Source organism: Hyperoodon ampullatus (genome assembly GCF_949752795.1).
Source record: "Hyperoodon ampullatus genome assembly, chromosome: 2".
Classification (NCBI taxonomy): Eukaryota; Metazoa; Chordata; class Mammalia; order Artiodactyla; family Ziphiidae; genus Hyperoodon; species Hyperoodon ampullatus.
This window is the reverse complement of record NC_136915.1, coordinates 31553750-31566706: the sequence shown is the minus strand read 5'-3', so window position 1 is coordinate 31566706 and position 12957 is coordinate 31553750. Positions and strand designations below refer to the sequence as shown.

At 53.3% G+C, this 12957-nt stretch overlaps 1 protein-coding gene across 1 annotated transcript in view; it reads left to right on the top strand.

Annotated features, from left to right (window-relative positions):
* Nucleotides 1-3644: 3644 nt before the first annotated feature.
* Nucleotides 3645-12957, top strand: part of EPHA10 (EPH receptor A10) — a gene marked incomplete at both ends in the record, with an annotated part of 41604 nt that continues 32291 nt past the window's right edge. Inside the window, 4 exons of the mRNA XM_079698018.1 lie at nucleotides 3645-3750; nucleotides 6002-6066; nucleotides 6759-7437; nucleotides 12314-12469. Of these exons, the coding sequence (XP_079554144.1) occupies nucleotides 3645-3750; nucleotides 6002-6066; nucleotides 6759-7437; nucleotides 12314-12469 (1006 nt within the window). The remainder of the gene's footprint in view (nucleotides 3751-6001; nucleotides 6067-6758; nucleotides 7438-12313; nucleotides 12470-12957) is intronic.

The following is a 12957-nucleotide window of genomic DNA, read 5'->3' as shown; positions in this document are numbered from 1 at the left end:
TGGAGCAATCTTAGTCTTCTTCATGAAGGAGATGACCTTCTCTCTTCAGCCAGGACAACTGTACTTCCTGTATCTGTGCAAAAGGAATAGATCAAATTTTCAGCTCCTAGATATGTAACTTTCAATAACTTGGAGATGGAGGTTGCAGTAAAGTTGGATCTGCTCCCTGGAAGACCACTTCTCTATATTTGGATGTTGAACTAAACTTCTCAGCTCCAGCAAGTGTTTCCTCAGCATCCTGGAGGTAGTGAGGTAAAAGTAGAGAGAAGCATCCCTGCCATCATTACCTCATATGGGGTTTGAGAGGAGTGGAAGAGAAAACTGGAGTTTTGGGGTTTTTATAATGCTCAGAACTGAATTCAGTTTATTTTCTTTCATTATCAGCTTTAGAACTATTTCAAGAAATTTTGTATTACCCAAAAACATCGCTTCAACATTATATCCTAATAAAGCACACCACTACTCTCTGTGATTAACCAAAATTACCTATGACAACTTACATGGCCTAATTTTAGAGGATCCCCAATCTCTTCTTTTCCACCTTAGTCTCATTCTGGTCAGGTACTTGTAATATAGTTTTATTATCACATTTCCATTGTGAAACAACGAAATTTCCAAACAAATATCCCACAGAACTACCATTTTTCTAATTAAAATGTTACACTACTATGGTTGCTTCTCACATACAATATTTACCCCATATTCAAGTTTCTGATAAATCAACTGTATGTTGAAATTCTGTTTCTGAGGCATTTCCCGGTATACTAGGCAGTGCATTTGAAAAGATATTATATTGCATTTAGTCTATAATAATTATCTTTTAAGCATCTCTATATAATTAACAACCATTCAAAAAGAAAGTGCAAATGAGAGAGAACAAAAACTGGGTTCCAGGCACCTACACTCTTATTCCAGGGAATAAGGCTGATTGTCTCCTGGAGACTCGAATATTTGGATCTTGGTTATAGGCTGGAGGGGCAGGCAGAGAGACCTGGGCTGAGAATCAGAGCGCAGCAGCAGAGAAGTCCCAGGTCCGGTTGAAAATGGAGGCTCCAGACCCTGTTAGGTTCAGCACCACGGACAGAAACAAGACTGCCGCTGGCCCTCGGGCTCATAATTAAGCACCAAGGTCAGAACCCCCTGCAGTCCCCCCACCACCACCACCCCCAGCCCCGCGCTTGCTATTCCAGGGAGGAATCTAACCTGGTCCCTGGTTGACTGGCCCCTAGCACTTAAAGTTAGCAATAAACCACAGTTTAGTTTCCATCTAAAGCCCTCCTGAATTTCGACACTGAGGTGTCTATTCCGCAGCCTCCTGGTGAGAGTAGAGTTGCCTTGGAGCAACTCTTATTAAGATCCGGCTGATTTGCATATATCCGCATACACTGGGGCTTCTCCGTTCTGCTTTTATTATAAATGGATTGTTCAAATGAAGAAAGAGAAGGTTTATTTCATTCCTTCTTTTCCTCTTCTTTCCCTTATTCCTAGGGTCTCAATCTGGTGATTTCCCCGAGGTACCTGCAGGTGTGTGTTGTAGGAGAGGGTGGGCACCAGACCATTCTATGTGGTTTTCCCCAGATAATTTCCCTCAGCTGTTTGCCTTCTGAATGATCCTTGTGAGGATCATAGGGAGTCTGCATTTTGTTTTAGCAAATGGTCAGAACCTCCGGGCTGAAGTCCCTGGAGCTCAGGGACTGAAGAAGCCATGGCTGGAGACTTAGAGACTCCAAAGAGGAAGGGACCCCGTTTTGAAGAGAGGGATGAGGGGTGGTTGAGTGAGGACTCATTTTGAAATGAAAGGAGTCCTGGGTCTCCAAGCAGCTTCTAAAAATACCGTCTCCCAGCGCTGGGGGAAGGGGGAGGGGAAAATCGAGCGTGCGGAGAATAAAGATGGGAAGGGGGTGGGAGTGTAAGAGCCCTTCTTCAGGTAGATCTGATTTCAGAGCCTCCGCCTGCATTCAAGGGCCAGCAGGATGCCACATCTTCTTCTGCTTCCTCAGCGAGCTTCAGTCTTCTGCGGTGTCCGAGCCTCAGTCCCTCCTGATGACCTTTCTTTCTATGGGCAAAGGAGCTCAATTCCTCCCAGTCACTATTCCTATTGCTGCTGTCCAGCGACTATGTCTGTGAGCGAGCAAGAGTGCTTGTACACATACCACACACACACACACACACACACAAAGTGACACATGAAAGTGCCTTGTAAATGACCAGTGCTCCATGATGCCAGAAATTTTCATTCTATTTGGTGCTCAGAGAGGTATGGATTGTGGTAGAGACAGTGTGATTCACCCAGTTATCCTCAGCACAGAGCATGGCACCCAGTTAACTGTTGGCTGAAGAGGTGTGGAATACATATATACAAGATGCACAGACATCCAGGCCATGCAGGACTCACATTCATTCTCAAGGTTTCTCCGGCTACTATAGCCTCCAAAGGAGAGGGGTTGCGTCCCCCAAGAAAAGAGCTCTGAAAAGCCACAGGGTGGGTGGAGCTTTCTCCGCTCAAGTTCAGTCCAGATGGTGGCGCTCGACAGCCGCCTCCCTCATCCTGGAGGGCCCCAGCCCTTCCCAGCATCAATGCCTTAAACCCTCAGCTAGCACGTAAATGACCTTCACTAGATAGAGGTCGTGCTCCACGTTTCCTTTTGGCTTCTTCAGCGCTGGGTGAACACTGCGAGGATTGCTCCTCCTCTCTCGCTGATTCCTGGGAGTCCGGCCGCTGCGCTCCTCGCCAGTCCCCTGGGGCGGGCAGAGGGGGATTATGCGGGGGGGGGGGGGCTCCAGGCTCTGAGCAGGCTGGGGAAAGGGGTGGTTGTGGAGAGCGCTGCCTGTGTCCTGGCAGCAGGAGCAGGAACCTGAGGAACCGGTCGTTCATGCAAAATCTATCACCGGCCGTCCAGGCGTCCACATGGTTTCCCAGCCTCGGAAGAGCTGCTGGTAGGGTGGGACTCTGTCTGCCACTTTACTCTCCTTTCTCGAGTAGCTCTCGAGGTCGGGCTTGGCCTCTTCCTCCAACCGCTGTGTGTGTGCGTGTGTGTGTGTGTGAAGAGGGCGGGGAGAAAGGGGGCGGGGTGGAGCCACGAGATACGAGAAGCCGCAGACACTGGAAGAAACCGAGGGCTGGGAGATAGAGGATTCCCAGAGCTTGGGGTCAGGATACCAGGCTTCAAAACCTCATGCAAGTCCTGGGTACAAGGGTCTTTCAGGTTAGCTCAGAGGCTGCAAGTTGTTGCCTCCCAGAGGTTCGCTCCTCCTTAAGCTACGCCCACATCGCCTACTTCTCAGGAATGAGAGGCTACGGTTCAGAGCTCTGGGCCACCAACGCAGCTCATCCCCCTCCCCATGAGCCCAAATGGCTCTCAGCGCTGCCCCACCCCCACGGTTTGGAGACTGGCGGGACCCCTTCCTTCCCCCGCCTCCAATTCGCTGATCCGCCCCTGGCCTATGAAACTCCACCCCTCCACCTTCTGCTGGCGGGGATTGGTGGACTTCCCGCGGCGGTGCATAATGTTTGGTCCCCATGGATGATGGTCACCGGCGAGATCACGCCCCCCGCCGGCGCTGGGGTCTGGGGGCACTGCTCAGCGGTGCTGGGGCTGGCGCGGCTCGAGCCGCCGCCGCACTGACAGCTCGGTCTGCGGACCATGGAGACCGGCGTCGGCCCACATCCGCTGCGCCTGTTCATCTGCCTGATGCCGCTCTGTCTCGCCTTGCTTTTGGGACCAGGGAGGCCCGGGACCGCCGAGGAAGGTGAGGAGACTGGTGGCTGTTCTTGGAGCCTGGGATGCCAAAATACAGGAGGCTGGAGAACTGGGGTGCTGGGAGGAGTCGTATGGAGAGACTGGAGTCGGTATTGGGGTTTGAAGCAAGCGGGCAGCGGGAAGCAAAGAACTGGAGGCACGGAGGGAAAGGTGGCTAAACAACGGAGAAGAGAGGAGCATTGAGGAGCTCGGGGGCTGGAGACCTGGGAGGCTGGGGAAGAAAGAGACCAGGAACCGTGGGAGCCAGAGGCGGCGGTTCAGGGGCCGGTGAGACGGACAGGCTGAGCAATTGGATGTGGGAGGCGTGGGGGCAGGGAGATGCGGAGGTGAGATCAGACTACGGGGAGACGGGATGGAGCCCGAACGGCGGGGGGCTAGGGGACCACTGCGTGGCGAACAGGAGGTAGAGCGCTGGTACCGCGGCGGGGGCGCGGGGTCTGGAGGCAAGTGTGGTGGGGCGCGGGTCGGGGCCGGGGTGTGTCTGGGTCCGGGAGCTGCCCGACGTGCTGACCAGGAAGCTGTCCGCAGTGCTGATTTTGAAGCGTAGACTAACCAGCGCTATCCGAGTTGCCGGGTTTGGGGGTGCCCACTGGACCAGAGCCCGCGTCTTGCCTAGATTTGGGGGAGCTGTACCCTCAGTTGAATCCAGAGGCGTAATATCCAGGTGCAGAATCCGGAGGAGCTGGAATCTGAGGCGTTGGCCTCGGGGTTGGTCGGGGCGCTGGATCTCTGATGCTTTCCAATATGCAATTCCGATGTGCTGTAAGTTATACCGAAATCGGGAAGCTGTCAGCGGTCCTGCCCACTGTCGCTGACGCCTCTGGGACCAAGACTCTTAAAGGCCTCACCTTGGAGCCCCACCCCCTTGCTTAAGCTCCAGATGAGGAATCTTCCAAGATTTGGGGATGGCCTGGGCTCCTGTCTCTGAGTTGCTGCTGTGCTGTCCAAACCAGTGCTTCTTGGGACCGATGCTGAGAGCGGAATCCAGGCTGCTGGTCAGATGCCTCCTGGGGGAAGAAAGTGACTTCAAGCCTGTCTGGTATAGGAGGGGCCATGGCTTTATATATTAAAGGAACCCTGACAGTCTTCCAAAAGGCAGTAGAGGTGACAGCCCCTGGGAAAGGGGCTGGCTGAGGAGATGAGAGGTTTTTATCTCTGTTGCTGCCGGCAGGGTCTCTCTACTTCGTTTACCCCAGAGGCCTTGGGAGACAAACTAAAAAGTTTCAAGTCTTTTCCATCCCTGGTGACCCCAGACCTCAGAAGAACCCCCAAGTATGAGCGAATTCAGGGATGTATACAGGGATCCTTTGATATGCTCACTTTCTCCCTCTTCTTGACACTCAGTTATAATTTAGGGAACCTGGGAAGGCGGGGGAATCACTGATCCTCCATTTAAAAGCCAGTCTTATGGTACTTGTCATGGATTCTGTGCCAGGCTGAAATAATGACTCCCCAAATATTTCCATATCCTAATCCCCAGAATCTGTGTATGTTATCATAAATGGCAATAGACTTTGCAGATGTGGTTAAGGATCTTGAGTTGGAGAGATTACCCTGGATTATATGGGTGGCCCAGTTGTAATCACAGTGGTCTTTATAAGAGGGACACAGGAGCAGTCAGAATCAGAGGAGAAGGCAATGTGATGACAGAAGCAGAGATTGGAATGGTGCGTTTTGAAGATGGAGGAAGGGGCCACAAGCCAAGTCATCCAGGTGGCCACTAGAAGCTGAAGAAGGCAAGGAAATGGATTCTCTCCGTTGAGCCTCCAGTCTTGCCGACACCCTCACTGTAGACCAGTGAAACCGATTTTCAACTTCTGACATCCAGAACTGTAAGAGAATAAAGTTTTGTTGTTTTAAGCCACTAAGTTTGTGGTAGTTTGTCACAGCAGCCACAGGAAACTAATACAGGCTCTCTCCCTAATCATCATGGCTACCTTTATTTAGACTAGAGCTACTCACACCTCCTCGTGGGGAGGTATGGAGTGGAAAAACCTTGTCTGTGTCCTTCACCGCATTCTCTGTTTCCTCAGTTAGCTTTTTTTTTTTTCGGCCACACTGCGAGGCTTAGTTGCCCCGTCAGGAATTGAACCTGTGCCCTCGGCAGTGAAAACACAGAGTCCTAACCACTGGACCGCCAGGGAATTCCCTCCATTAGCAAATTTAAAGTGAGCTCACCAAAGAATCTCATACTCCTGAACTTCTGGCTTTCTGACACTTCTGTTCTCCCCTCTCTCTAGTCATCCTCCTGGATTCCAAAGCCTCCCAGGCTGAGCTGGGCTGGACTGCACTGCCGAGTAATGGGGTAAGTGTAAACCTTTCCTTCCCTGTCCCAAGGAGCCTCTGGTGGTCCAGGATTCAGTCCCTTTATCTCCCCGTGGTTACATCAGATCAAAATGGTCCTCAGAGCATGTGGTCTCCAGCAGCCCTGGCTTCAAGCCACAGTGGCCTATTAGAAAACGTTGAGTCTTCAGTCAGACAGAAAAAGCAAGAAGAGAACTGTGTGTGTCTAGGAACAGAAACGTGGCATCTGGATGGAGCCAATGCTGGATGGTGCCTTGCACCCAATAGATCCAGCAAACAGTGCTGTTGATTGATAGACTAACAGAACAAGCAAGACTTGGAATCCTAAAAGAGGCTTGGAAACTCGCGGTAGTGGTGGGGAGATGTGGCAGTGTGACAGCAGTTTGGTGTTGTGGAAAGGCACTGGTGGAGAGCCAGGAGACTCCTTTCCTAGCTCTGCTACTAACCTGACGTGTATATCCACTCAAGTCACCATTCTCTGGAGCCTCAGTTTCCCTGTCAGTTGGACTCAGTTGTCTCCAACGTTTCTCCCAGCTCTGCGTCTTATAATTTCAGGGTTGTGTATAGAGAAGGAGGGGAGAAGAGAATGCAAAATGATGGGGAAAGGGGGTTTCAGCCCGAGTCACCGCCAGGGCTCGACCTCTTGGGGGCGCCTTGGCTCTGAGCTGCCCACATCTTTGTTCTCCTCCCCAGTGGGAGGAGATCAGCGGCGTGGACGAGCACGACCGTCCCATCCGCACCTACCAGGTGTGCAACGTGCTGGAGCCCAACCAGGACAACTGGTTGCAGACTGGCTGGATCAGCCGCGGGCGCGGGCAGCGCATCTTCGTGGAGCTGCAGTTCACACTGCGCGACTGCAGCAGCATCCCTGGAGCCGCCGGCACCTGCAAGGAGACTTTCAACGTCTACTATCTGGAAACCGAGGCCGATCTGGGCCGTGGGCATCCCCGCCCAGGCGGCAGCCGGCCCCGCAAGATTGACACGATCGCGGCGGACGAGAGCTTCACGCAGGGCGACCTGGGCGAGCGTAAGATGAAGCTGAACACAGAGGTGCGAGAGATCGGTCCGCTCAGCCGGCGTGGTTTCCACCTGGCCTTCCAGGACGTGGGCGCATGCGTGGCGCTGGTCTCTGTGCGCGTCTACTACAAGCAGTGCCGGGCTACAGTGCGGGGTCTGGCGGCGTTCCCAGCCACCGCAGCCGAGAGCGCCTTCTCCACGCTGGTGGAGGTGACCGGAACGTGCGTGGCGCACTCAGAAGGGGAGCCCGGCAGCCCCCCGCGCATGCACTGCGGCGCCGATGGTGAGTGGCTGGTGCCCGTGGGCCGCTGCAGCTGCAGTGCGGGATTCCAGGAACGTGGTGACATCTGTGAAGGTATCCAGCGCACTGGGAGGTGTGGTGTGGGAGTGTAGCGCGCAGGTGGCAGTTGGGAGAGAGAGTGTCCTAGATGAAACAGACAGGGTGGGGAGTGCGGAAGCCATGGGATGTGGAGCCGGGAGTCCAGACATTTTGCGGTGCTTCCAGTGGGTCCAGCCAGAATCGGTGAGTGAAGTTAATGGGAGGTGAATTTGACTCCATATAAGGGGGCATCAGGGACCTATATTTTAGGCACCATGATAAGCACCTCACACAGGGCTTCTCATTTATTCACAGCAATAAAGTCATCATTATCCCTATTTTGCAGATGAGGAAACAGAGGCTCAGAGAGATTAACACCTCTCTTCCAGTTAGGAAGTGGGAAACTGGGATTTGAATCCAGATTTGCCCAACTCTCAAGTTCTTTCTACTACACCATGCTGCCTCCCCTGTGCATAAGGAAGAATGTTACAGTAGGCCAACTGTATTAGCTAGGGGCTAGTGGAGTTGGTTGCATTATACGGAGTGAGCTCCCTGTCACCAACAATATGCAAGTCAGAGGCTGGCAGGGGGTTCTTTTATTTTTCTTTAAGTTAATTAATTAATTAATTAATTAATTAATTAATTAATTAATTAATTAATTTTTGGCTGCATTGGGTCTTTGTTGCTGTGCTCGGGCTTTCTTTAGTTGCTGTGAGCAGGTGCTACTCTTCGTTGTGGTGCGCGGGCCTCTCACTGCAGTGGCCTCTCCCACTGCGGAGCACAGACTCCAGGCTCGTGGGCTTCAGTAGTTGTGGCTCGTGGGCTCCAGAGCGCAGGCCCAGCAGTCGTGGTGCACGGGCCTAGTTGCTCCGCAGCATGTGGGATCTTCCCAGACCAGGGCTCAAACTCGTGTCCTCTGCACTGGCAGGCAGACTCGTAACCACTGCGCCACCAGGGAAACCCAGGCAGGGGGATTCTTGAGCTGGAGAAAGAGACTGGGAGGTTGCACTAGATGACTACTAAGATCCCACCCTACTCTCTGAACTAGAATCACTGCACCCCCTGGGGCAGAGCCTCCATGTTGGGGGTTCTTTTGGACTCTCTGGTCTGTAGGGCACCAGGAACAGATCTCTCCTCCTCTCTCCTATCTGCAGCTGGAGGACTGAAAGGACTGGGGTAGAGAACACAGGGTGTGGATGGACATATCAAATTGACGGTGTCCATGGTGCATTCAAGTGGATGTAGCTAGAAAGTGGGTCTGGAGCTCAGCAACAGAGAGATAGATGCTACTTGAAGCTACAGGTGTGGTTGGGACAGACCAGGGAGAATGTGTGGGGTATGGAGCAAGAGGGCCAATGATGAACTCTCACAGAACAGCACTATATGAGGGGAAGTGGAAGAAATGGAGGCCATAAAAAAAACTGCAAAGCAGTGATCAGAGGCTGGAGAAGAGTGTGATTTCATGGCAGCCAAGGCCGATGGAGGTACCCAGGAATGAAAGGCCTGCAGTGTCGGTGAGCAGTCAGATAAGGCCAGTGTCTGCCTGGTGGCCCTGGTGAGAGCAGTCTCAGCTGAGTGATGGAGAGAGCAACCAGCTGCAGTGCATTGAAAGACGAAGGCAGCTGAGGAGCTAGAGTCAGGGACCGTAAACACTCTGAAGGCTGGGTTTGAAAGGGGAGGAGAGGGCCTGGTGTCTTGAGGGGGACATTCGGTGGAGAGAGAATTTTTATTGTAGATGTGAGCCTTGTTTACACATGAGGGAGGAGCCAGTGGGGTACCAAGTGGGGGTGGTGGGAGCAGTAGGCCTCGGGGGAAAAAGTATTTTATTACCGATGTGGATCAGAATTGCTGACACATGCTGCTAACAAAAAGCAGACCATGTTTTAGTCAGTTTCATTATTTTTAAATACTCTACAGACAGTGCCCTACTGCCCGCACCCTAAATGAACTGCTTTTATGGCTCCACTCCCTGTACCGTAACCGGGAAGAGCTAGTAGAGAAGGGAATTACCAACTGATGGCCTCTCTTCCCGCTGTGAGGTAGGAGAAGGGCATCTGTACTAGTGTACAGTAGAATCCTGGTCTGCCTTATTCACTGCTGTAGCTTCAGAGCCTAGAACAGCACCTGGCTCATATTCGATGCTAAAAAATTGTTGAATGACTGGATCAGGTGTTGGAGGAGGGGGTTTGGATACACACTCTGGGCAATGAGAGGGAGACACACACACACACACACACACACACACACACACACACCCAGGAACCCAATCCCACTTCTGACTTTGGCTGAGACCAGACAAAGGCCATTTGTAATGGCATCAACTCTGCCTTGGGGAGTATGGAGGTGGGGAGGATGCCAGGGAAAGCTTCACAAGGGAGGTATTATTTTGAACTAGGATTTGGAGGAACATAGCAGTTCACCAGAAGAGAAGGGGTGTAAGATTACAGGACAAGATCCAGAGGTGTGAAAGGAAGAGTTCAGTACGGATGGGTGGGGTGGCTGGCATTGGGGAGCTGTGGGAGGGTTTCAAGAAGGGAAGGAAACGGTCAGATTTGTCTTTAGAAAGGGAAGACCCTGCAAGTGCCTTCTGCAGCTATTATAGAGCCCTCTCTAAAGGCAGATGGATGTGGAGGCTTCTCTTTTTAGTGACCATGACTCTTGTTCCTTCTCTCCCAGCCACCAGAGGAATTACTGAAAGACTTGGGGTTTCCCTTGGGGGAAAAATCAGAGTGTACGACTCATGTCTTCAAATCTCTGTGGTACTGCCCTGGAGCAGAAGGACCCAAGCAGACATGCTAAGCTCTACAGAGCACATCAAGCCTCTGCAACGAGGTGGCATGAGCGGGGTTACAGGCAGGGAGTCTGCTTTGGACTCAACATAAAGGAATCACTTTCTAACTGCCAGCATTGTTCAGCAGAGGCGGCCTCAGAAGGAGGTGGGCTCCCCATTACCAAGTATCTGAGCAGACTGTGGCTACTGCTAGGAAAGCTGATGGAGGGTGGGCCAGTGGGAGTTGAACTTGATGACCCCTGAAATTCTGACTCCGAAGGAGGCAGGGGCCGGGAATCAGGAGTCGCTTCCTGAGTCTGCCCCTCAATACAACCTCTTTTAAGCAGAGCCTCTCCAAGTAGAAATAAGCAGTGCTGTCTCTGATGGGACCACCCACCTCTAGGACCCCAGACACCCACATACACACGGAGAAAAGGAGCCTCCCACATTCTTCCCCTCCTGCGGTGAGGACCCCCCTCCCCGCCCCCGCAAACAGATCCCTCTCTTATTTCACAATGGAGGTGGGCAGGCCATGCTTATTATTCTCATTTGACTGATGGTTTCTCAAGGCCAGAGAGGCACAGGAAGTGGCAGAGCTAACACCGGAACCCAGGTCTCCTGAGTCCCATCCCGGGTGGCTGTTGCCCACTAGACCACGATGTTAGTTAGCTAGCCCTGTGCTTCATTCTGAAGGCAGACTTCCAAAGCCTCCTGGGCTTTGGAGACCCTGCCCAAAGCTGCCCAAAGCTGCCCAAAGCCCAGGACTCTAGGCAACATGGACGCCCCTCCCCCCGCCAAACCTAAGCCTTCCAGATAATGGGAACCCTCAGCCCTCTGCCCTCTCCTCCCAGACAGGGAAAGTTCTGGAAGTTCTTCCCAAGTGCTAGTCTGCATCCCTTCTGCTGTACTATGTCTTCTTGGGGCTGGAGAGCAGCCATGCTTCCACAAGCAGCTAAACCAGAGGAGAGGGATAGAGAAGTCCTGGCGGGGGCAGGGAACCAGGTGAACACCACCCAAGCTCTGAGAGGAGGGCCAGGAGCCATTGCTTCCCTCCCTGGCCCAGCTGGTGAGGAATTTTTTAAAATGGGTGTTTCCCTGTTTCCACTTCAGGCCTGAGTTGGAGGAAGAGTGATTACTACCATTATTGTATAACTGTTGTCTGTACTGGGCTGAGCAGTTTGCATGTTTTATCTCAATCTTCCAAGCACCTTTTTGAGGTAGGTATTCTATACAAGGCTCAGAGAGGTCACCAACTTGCCCAAGGCCACACGGCAAATAAGTGGTGCGACTCAGCTGCAAACCCAGGTTGTTTAGATATAAAAGCCTTTGCTCTTAACCATTGACTTCTGGGGGAGGTGAGAGAAGCAAAGTAACTGAGGAGGTGCCAAGGCTAGAACCAGGGAACTTTCACTGTCCCTCTCCTCTCTCCACCTGGCTGGCTCCACTTTCAAATGGGAACCAAGTGCGTCAGTAGAGGATTTATGATGCATGAACCCCCAAATAGTGGAGGTGGGAGGAAGCTCTGACAAGTGTGTGTGTTTGTGTGCATCAGAGTTTTTGTCTCTGTAACTGGGAGTGTGTGGGTGTCTGTCCTTGGGTAACTGTGGAACACCCCTTCGAGGGCACTCTGTGGACACTGTGGACAGTGTCTGTGGAACAGTGGACACTCTCTTCTGTCCTCACATCAAAACCGGAAAGTTTGGCTCCTTTTCTTCCAGTGGGCGTTAGTTAGGGCAGTGTGGTGTGGTCTCTCAAACCAGTCGGCTTTGGCTGGAATCCCTCTATTTACCAGCTGTGGGACATTGGGCAAGTTACTTAGCCTCTCTGAGCCTTAGCTCCCTCATTTAAAAAATGAGGATAAAGCACATACCTCACAGGTTGTTATGAGCATTTAATGAATTACTAAAAGAGAAACACTGCAGTGTTTGCACGTTAAGCGCTTACTAAGGGTTAAGTAATACTGCGTTGTTCAGTCACGAGCTGCCACCCCCGGGGCGGTGCTGGAGTAGCTGAGACCCCCGCCCCCCACTTCCCCATCACAATTCAAGGAGATAAGGCCCACCACAGTGGGGGCAGTCAGGAAAGCGGGGGGGAGCCAGAAGCTGTGGCGGAGCCCCCTCCTCACGCAGTTCCTCCCCGCAGCCTGTCCCCCAGGGTTTTACAAGGTGTCCCCGCGGCGGCCCCTCTGCTCGCCGTGCCCGGAGCACAGCCGGGCCCTGGAAAACGCGTCCACGTTCTGCGTGTGCCAGGACAGCTACGCGCGCTCGCCCAGCGACCCGCCCTCGGCGTCCTGCACCCGTGAGTCCCCCTCCTGAATGCCTTCCGGATGGTGGGTGGGGCGGTCCATAAGGGCGTAATCGAGGCGTTGTGAGGGCAGGGGTTCCACACGCGGGGGCGCCAGGGCGCACGTGGGGGCCAGCGACCCAGACGGCAGAGTGGAGGGAGGGGAGCCTGGGGCGGTGATGGGGGCCGGGGCCCGGGGTTGGAAGAAGCAGGACAACTGAGACAGTCCAGACGGAGGGATGAGGTTAGGCTTGTTGGGGGATCACCGTGTGCGCCGCCTACAACCATCCCCGCCCTCACCTCTCCCAACTCTCCAGCCAGGCGGGGGACTCCCGCCCCTCACACTCTGCTGGGTCCCCAGATCCCCGACCTCATCCCCTCACTGACGTCCTCCCACCCCATCACTGACCGCGCCCCACTCCCACATCCCGCCCCTCACTGCTCCCCGTCCCTCCCCCTCACTGGCCCCGCCCCCATCCCGCCCTTCCTCCCCCCGCCCCTGA